An 8,623-nucleotide genomic window follows, 5' to 3' on the forward strand; every position below is an offset into this window, starting at 1 on the left:
TTTCTTGATGTCAAGCTTGATTGCCATGTTTCCTCCAAAGGATTTGTGATCAAGAAGGTTTATAGCTTCAGAGGCTATAAAAATACACTCTTGAATGTGTCTGCCTTTGATGAAGCCTATCTGGTTATGAGAGATAATTTTAGGGGCAATAGTAGCAAGCCTGTCAACAAGGACCTTAGTTATGATTTTGAACTGGAAGTTTGCTAAGGCAATTGGCCTGAACTCATCAATTCTATCTGCACCAGGAGTTTTTGTAATTAAAATCACCATGTTGGAGTTTAGATTAAGAAGTAAGCAATCTTGAGTGAAGAACTGATTGACTGAGTTGCACACATCAGGACCAACTATGTCCCAAAAAACCTGGAAGAAGCAACCTCCAAAACCATCAGCGCTAAGTGCCCCCTCTCCGTTCAAGCCAAAAACTGCCTCTTTTATTTCCTCCACCGATGGAACCAAAGACAACATGTCATTGTCCCCCTCACTAACCAAGCTAGGAACCACCGAGTCTATGAGGCTATTAGGAACAGTGGAATTAGGAGAGGCATATAAGTCTGCATAGTAAGATAAGACATGGTTAGAAATATCCTGAGGGTCTAACATGATATTGTCCCCATCCTTAAGCAGGGTTAGAGCTTTAGTACCCTGCCTAATTTTGGCTATTTTGTGAAAGAAAATGGTGTTTCTATCACCACAAGTGTGCCACTTCAGTCTAGACTTTTCTCTCCAGAATTCTTCCTCTATAAGAAGGGCAGCCATCAAGTCCCTTTGAGATAACTCCTCTTGGTCAATCAACTCATGGTTTTGCCCAAAGTCATTCATGCATTGCTGCACAGAATCCAGAGAGGCTAGAGCCTCAGTCACTCTCAAGTGGACATTGCCAAAAACAGATTTGTTCCAAACTCTCAACTCCTTCTTTAGAATCTTTAATTTCTGAGACAAAACAAGCATTGGGCAACCTACTACCCTATTACTCCAGACCTCTTCAACTAATCTCCTACAATCAGAATGCATAGTCCATATTTTATGAAACTTAAAAGGAACCTTTCTTATAGCAAGGGAATCAATAGAGGAAATTAGCAAAGGATGGTGATCAGAACACACTCTTGGCAAGGAACAACAGGAAGTGTGATTCCAAGTAGCAATCCAATCATCATTACATAAGCTCCTATCAAGCCTCTTTTCAGTGAGAGCATGCCTTCTCCTCCTGTTAGACCAGGTGTAATTAGCCCCTATGGTCAGAATGTGAGTAAGACAAGCATCCTCAGTGAACCTTTTGAACTCCTCACAAGGCAATCTAGTAGGAAGGGTAGAGCCTATGCATTCATTGGCACCAAGCACTACATTGAAGTCACCAACACAACACCAAGGGCCAGGATAGTTATTTAACATGTCTTGAATTTCATACCAGAGTTGTCTCCTTTGAATATATTGAGTATGAGCATACACCACACACATAAAGAATTGATGATTCTCTAAATCAAGAGAGAAAGAAATTTGCTGACTGGAATTGGTAATAACAACAAGGTTGATATTCACATCACAGAGCCCTCAAAGATTGGAGATTTGATTGCCTCTATTATTAGTCACGAACAACTTAAGATTAAGCTTAACCAAAAGACTTGATTGATTTTTTTCGAAGAGATCTTAGGTTCTGAAATAAAAACCAAATCCGGATTATGCAAACTGTAGAGACTCCTTAGAACCAATCTTGTTTTAGGATTCCCCAGCCCTCTGCAATTCCAGTATATCACCTTCATTGGGAAGAATTGATGTAGCTACCCCTTTGGGTAAAATGAATCCTCTCTTGCCTATTTTTCTTCTTGATTTTTTTATTTTGACACTTGGACATAACCTTGGTGAAATCTTCCTCTACTTTTGCCCCTTCCTCATCCCCCCAGAACATTCCTAACAATTTGGAATCCTTAGCTGCTATAGGATTCTCATCCGGGCCTCAAAATTATCTTGGGACACACCCTGATGGTTCCCATCCTCCGTGTGTGTTTCCCTTTCAGAACCCAAGAGCTCCTCCTCTGATGAGGACTCACTTATATGAGCTACATTTTCCCTAGAGAGGACCACTTTCTCCAGTCCCCCTAGGTTAGAACCATCACTTTTATCTATGCCAAGATTGATTGTGAACTTATTGAAAGGCAGGGGCGTAGGAGCCTTAGTTGGAGGAACAACTATAGTAGGAAGAGAAGGGACTTCATGCACCCTCTCTTTTCTGGGCAAGGGCTTCGAGAGCTCCTCCCTATTCTCTTTATTGGCAGACTTGCGACAGTTGGAGGTAAGATGCCCAATGGAGTTGCATCTGAAATAGAAGTTTGGGATATTTTCATATTCAATATATGCAAAAAAAGCAAACCCTTCACATTCAACAAGGATTTGGTTGGGCAGAGTAGCCTTAAGATCAATGTCCACTAGAACTTTAGCGAAGTGGCCAAAGGTTCTATTGCTTGTTGCAACATCCAAGGAGATGGGAGTGCCAATACCCCCCGCTATGGAGAAAAGAGTTTTAGCACTCCAGTATTCTTGGGGCAAACCCATTAGACGCACCCAACAATGGGAGTGAGTGACCTTCTGAAGGGAGGGGTTAAAATCAGGAGTCCAAAGAGACATCCTCAGGAAGTCCGGTTTAAGACCCCATGAACCCGTGGCACAAATAGAACGCATATCCTCCACGAAAGAGAAGGAGAAGTCATAGAAACCTTTACCAAGGGAGACAATTGTCTACTTACCAATTATGTTCCAGAGGGAGGAAAGCTTGGTTTTGAGATCATTGAACTTAATAGGCAAGTCCCCCTTGGAGAGAATGAGTCTACCATGAAGATGTGTTTTGCATCGAAGTAAACCAGTTTGATACTCCTCTCCAGGAATATTTATGGCAATAACATCCCCCTTAATACAAGATTGGGGAAGCTGGGATATTGAGAAATCACACACATTATTAAAGGCTTGAGTAAAAGACTTCTTTGTGACCACCTTGTCTGAGGGTTGAGAGATAGAGGGAGGAGTAGGAGAAGGAGAGATAGATGTAGAAGGATGACTTGAAGAAGGATGTTGTTCGGCTAAGAAATTCGATGGGACAAATGGCTTGATAATATTCATTGTTGTCATCAAAGATCCAAGAAACTTGGATTCAAAACCCTAACCGTGAGAAGTAGTGTCATGAATGTGTTACCAAACTCCCAAGGAAGTGAGAAGTAGTGACATGATTTTGAAGTACATTGATTGTATTATTATGGATTTATTATTTGTTTAGTGTATTATTGTAGACTTATTTTTGGTGGATTGTCTATTGTAAGGTTGCATGCATTAGTATTACTTTGAGGAACTTCCTATAATAGGGAAGTTTCTATAAAAATTATTTGAAATTTAAATTTTATAAATTTGTACTTTTTTATCAATGCTTAGTGTTGAAATTTAACTTAATTAAAAAATCATGATTAGTTTGGCTACCTTATTCTTACTTTGAACCAACACAATAATCTTCATTTGCATGCCAAAATCGAACATTTTACATAATGTTAAAAAAAGTTTTTATTGATTCCATCAATTGTATGCTAAACTGGCAATTAGGAGTATAAAATCTTCCTACGATGTCACAAACATATATAAAAGTAAGAGGTTGTTGTACCCATAAGAACTTGATAATTTAGCCTTTCGAAAATAAATTACTATTCTAAGCTTAGGTTTTCACAAAGGTTTTCAATTTGGTTGGTTTGGTTTAAAAAGTTTTGATAATAAAAGTGTTGGAATTCATATGTGAGATTGACTCACTATTCATTTTAGTAAATTGGTTAAACAATCAAGAAACAAAATAAGTATGATTTTATATAACATTCGACCTCAATTATATAGCAACTTATGAAATAAAGTCTAAACTTTACACACACATCAATTATGACTCAGACACATACATCTATTTCTAGCAATCTATGCATGTGAATTGAGTAAACGCTCACCTCAAAGGTGTTAGTTGTCAATGTCTTCGTCTATACTATCACTTCATTAAAATAGCTCTATATCTAACAACTACAATCATAAAATTAAACTTCATGAACCATCAAGTATGTCTCTATGTCTAGTAACACACACCATCAAGTTTGAGAGCTTTTTAATGTAAATATGAGTGTATGTCTAGCAAACATATAAACCAGAATTTCTTCACAAAGTTCTTTTCCTAAAACAAACTAGACATTTCATAAAACACTTAGCAAGCAGTAAACACAAGAAGAGCAATTCATAAAAATCAAATTAATTTATTCATAAATCAAATTCGAAAATACATTAACGAATAGAAAAGAATCAATCTCAACTAAAAAGTAACCTAGCGAAGCATTTGCATACATAGTTTGATTTAAAAGAAATTTGGAAGTTGTTGTTCAAGGAGAAGTGTAGGCTTCTACATGAATATACAAGAACTTTACTATTTCCACTCCCTAGCCGATACATCCTACTTCCAACTACATAAATCTACAAACTAAGAAGAAAATACCATCTTAAGATTATACATCAAATTCAAATCCCTAACTTCCTAGGTATTGAATTTAGGACTCCATCCTTCTTTCTACGTTTTGGGGTTTTTTTTTATTTCTGAATTTTGGCATTTGCAATCAGGGCAGCAACGGTGCACTGAACACACCTCCTTTCACATCAAATCCTTCGCTTGACTTCTTCCACACTGAGCACACCTCCTTTTGTATGCTTATGCAATTTCGGCCCATTTTTGGGTCAATTAGTCCTTTTTCAACCTGAAATAATCATATAAAGTTGGAAAGTAGAATTAATACAATTTATTATCAAAATCTCAATTATGACCATATAAATTATGTATTTAGAGCCAAAAAGTGTTGAATTAGACTTATGGATTAAGGTAATTTTGGCTCTTAACTTTATATTAAGTGTTTTTATTGATAGGAAAAATGTGTTTTTTTTAATTTTTTTTCTAAGGAACCCCTTCCTACTATTAGAGCAGATCAATATTCTTCTAGAGTAGTTAGGTTTGCTCTCCCATTATATTCTCTCAAGAAATCAATTTGTGGTTCTCCTTACCATAGTATGTCTGTACCATTACTTTTCTAACAGGAAAAAATAATTCTCATATTTTTAATGATATCATTTAGTATTTGCATATTTTTTATCATGTAATATTTGCATATTTTTCATCATTATTTACTTACCAATAATGCTAATTGATGCACAATTATGACAAGTTATAATTGAACTTTAATTTTTGGGTAAACATTTTTAATATGTATCTATAAATAAAAGATAAAACGTAAAAGAATGAAACAATTAAATTTATTGAAATATTCAAATAACACTACCATTTATTTATGTTCTTTTTTACACGTATATTATAATGCTAATTGATTCAACACACTCATTACTTTTTAACCTATTCTTTTTACCTTATCTCTATATATATTACTGAACATAGCCAACATCAATCCCAAAGCAAATATAGGATCTTTTTATTTTTATCAGCACTCTCTTACATTGAAAAACTATCAATGGGAAGAAATCCTTGTTGTTCTAAGGGAGGTTTGAGCAAAGGAGCATGGACAGCTATGGAAGACAAAATCCTCAAAGAATACATTAAGATTCATGGTGAAGGAAAATGGAAACATGTCCCCAAAAGAGCAGGTTATGAAAGAATAACATACATATATATGATAACAAAAAAAACATACATATATTTATATATACAAGGTTCATGAGTTGAAAACTTAGGAGTTATAATAATAATGGTTTTTCATGCATGCAGGTCTTAAGAGATGTGGGAAAAGTTGCAGGTTAAGATGGTTGAATTATCTTAGACCAGGTATTAAAAGAGGAAATATTACTAATGATGAAGAGGACCTTATAATAAGACTTCACAATCTTCTTGGAAACAGGTTCATATCATTACTTTACTAGAAACCTTATTTACTAATGAGTTATTTTGCTAATTATTAGCTAAGTTAAAAAAGGAGAACACATATTCAGAAAAAATATAATTAATAATTAAGTGTGAACATATTTGTTTAAACCGCGGAAATTGCGCTTTTCCTCTCTCCTTTCTAGAAATAAAATATCATATACCTTTATATTATATATTATTTTATATGCTTAAAACCATGCTTACAAAACCCTTATTTTTAATTTTGCTTTATTCAACATATGATTGATAATATATCGAACCAACTAGGCGTTTGTTCTAAATTTGGCTCACTCTATAGTTCAACAAATTAATTCATAAATCAAATGTGTTAATTTAAGAATGTGTAAAAACAAGTCAAACTTGATTCAAATATAGATATATTCGTTAGGTTAATAAATTGAAATAATTATTTACATATATTTGTGGAGAATCTTTAAATTTCTACCTATTAAATAAATAATAACATCTGAGCTAATGAGTAGAATTAAATAGTTCGTAAACATCTGTTGAAATAAAGTAATTTGAGTTAATATGTCAAATCGAACAGTTTAGGAATTTAAATTGAGCCAAGTTTAACTGAGCTCAAATTCCTATCAAACCGAGTTTCGAGTTGAGTTTCGAATCGAGTTTCGAGTTGTGTCAATTCCTATTAAACCGAGTCAAACTGAGCTCAAATTCGACTTGTTTTAGTGATAATCATTACTAATGTGAATTACTTTTTATACGTCCTATTAATCATCATGTTGTAATATAAGGTTTCACAACTATAGCAAAATCTTGATATATTTGTGCTATCTTGTTTGTGTGCATTATAAATATTAATATAGGTATGAACACAATAAATTTAAAATGATACAAAAATAACCATAGTGTATCAATGTTTTAGGTGGTCCATAATTGCTGGGAGACTTCCAGGACGAACAGACAATGAAATCAAGAACTATTGGAATACAAATATTAGAAGGAAACTTGAGAATGGTATTATTCCATGCTGCTCCACTAAGAGTGCTGAACCATGCTTATCAAACTCAGTTCAAAAAGAGCACTATTCTAACCCTACAAATAAGGGTTTATGCATGGTCCATACTAAAGGAACAAAATTGACTCAGGTCACTGTCACAAAAGATATTGCTCAACAAAATGAAGGGATCAAGACCAATGATAACAAAATGAAGGGACCATCACTATCATCAGAGAGAGACAATAATGAGCTTTGGGATTTCATGGATGATTTTGAGATTGATGACAATTTCTTTTCTGAGCTACTCAAGATGGACTTACCCAAATCATCTTTGGAAAGTAAGATAATGGAAGAAAATCGTAACCGTAGCATAGTGGATTTAGGCCAGTTTTCTGTTAAATCATCCACTGATGAAGCTCAATTTCTTTGGGGTGATTCAGTTTATGATACAGATTCAGATTTACAACTGATGGAGACTCTTCAGGAGATTGGATTTGATAGGCTTTGAGCAACAACAAAAAATTAAGAAATATTAATTTAGTGTGTCTTGGATTATATATTTGTTTTAGTTTTGTATCTTAAAAAAATATTATGTGCATAAGTTCATGTAAGAAATATTTTTATATGCTGAAAATATCATTCAGTCACTTATATGTATTATTTTATTAGATATGATGAATGATATATTGAGAATATAAAAAAAAACTTTATCAATAGAGAGCTTTTTTTCTCCTAAGTTTTTTTATCAGTTATCATTAAAATGTTGACATTCTTTAAATCCAAGTCCTGCTTCATGTGCTATTTATGCTTTTCCTCCTTTCTACACCAACTTTTATATTTTTTTTGTAACAAATTATCTTAAGAAACTAGTTCTAGTTTTTCCGTTAATTATAACAAGTTTACTATTTGTGTATTATTAATGTAATTAAGGTCAAAAAAGTAATACTTTTAATTTATAATTCATTATTTATGTGTTTTAATTTACTTTTAGTGAATAGTCATTACTTATAAATATGTAAATGATGGATAACACATTGGCAATAAAAAAATCTTACGACATCCATCAGCTATTTTCTCTCGTTAAAATAAAAATAAAAAATGTATTTGGAGTGATAAACATATTTATTTCAAAGAAAGAGATATTTGATTAATTCTTTTCTGCCGACTACTCAACTTAGTTGTTGCCATCTTTCAAAACTCCAAAGAAAATTGTTAATATTTTTTCTCATATTCAAATGAGTTTTTAGTGAAGTTGTTCTTAAGTGGCTTAGGGGTAAATAATGTGGAAGAGTTTTATCTTTCTCTTTTAAGGAAGTGGAAGTGGAGATCAGATGTTGTTAACCATTCAAAATGGCTGGTGAAAAAACATATTGGAAATTAAATATATGGGAACTTTAGTTTGATAAACGGTTAGGAGTTGAAACATTAAATTTAGTTCATTGAAAAATCTTATGATAAATTATCTTGTGTGAATAATGTGGGGGATATGGGTAGATGGAGGGTGGCATTGGAAATTTAGATAGAGAAAAAGTTTTTTTCATAGGAATGTGTGATATAACTTATGTTGGAGAGTTTTATGCAAGATAATAAAATTGATTCAGATGTTTTATTCTCCAATACTATATTGTTTATATACACAAAAATTATTCATAAAATCTAACCAAATCTGTTTATATATCACATTCAGATTTGATTTTAGGATAATAACAACCTAATTAATTTGTTAACAAGGATTT

At 33.2% G+C, this 8,623-nt stretch overlaps 1 protein-coding gene across 1 annotated transcript; it reads left to right on the forward strand.

The window, feature by feature from the left end:
• LOC109326304 (transcription factor WER-like) lies at positions 5,509-7,395 on the forward strand. Its single transcript, XM_019559004.1, has 3 exons — positions 5,509-5,649; positions 5,771-5,900; positions 6,813-7,395. Exons 1-3 carry the CDS (start codon positions 5,517-5,519, stop codon positions 7,393-7,395), a joined length of 846 nt encoding a protein of 281 aa, XP_019414549.1. The 5' UTR covers positions 5,509-5,516.

This window comes from Lupinus angustifolius, chromosome LG02, assembly GCF_001865875.1.
Source record: "Lupinus angustifolius cultivar Tanjil chromosome LG02, LupAngTanjil_v1.0, whole genome shotgun sequence".
Lineage (NCBI taxonomy): Eukaryota > Viridiplantae > Streptophyta > Magnoliopsida > Fabales > Fabaceae > Lupinus > Lupinus angustifolius.

Bases quoted from the DNA above. Each gene is read 5' to 3' on its own strand.
- LOC109326304 (XM_019559004.1), top strand. From the start codon at position 5,517: ATGGGAAGAAATCCTTGTTGTTCTAAGGGAGGTTTGAGCAAAGGAGCA. The intron at 5,650-5,770 runs GTTATGAAAGAA...TCATGCATGCAG, and splicing joins ACATGTCCCCAAAAGAGCAG to GTCTTAAGAGATGTGGGAAA. The intron at 5,901-6,812 runs GTTCATATCATT...TCAATGTTTTAG, and splicing joins CACAATCTTCTTGGAAACAG to GTGGTCCATAATTGCTGGGA.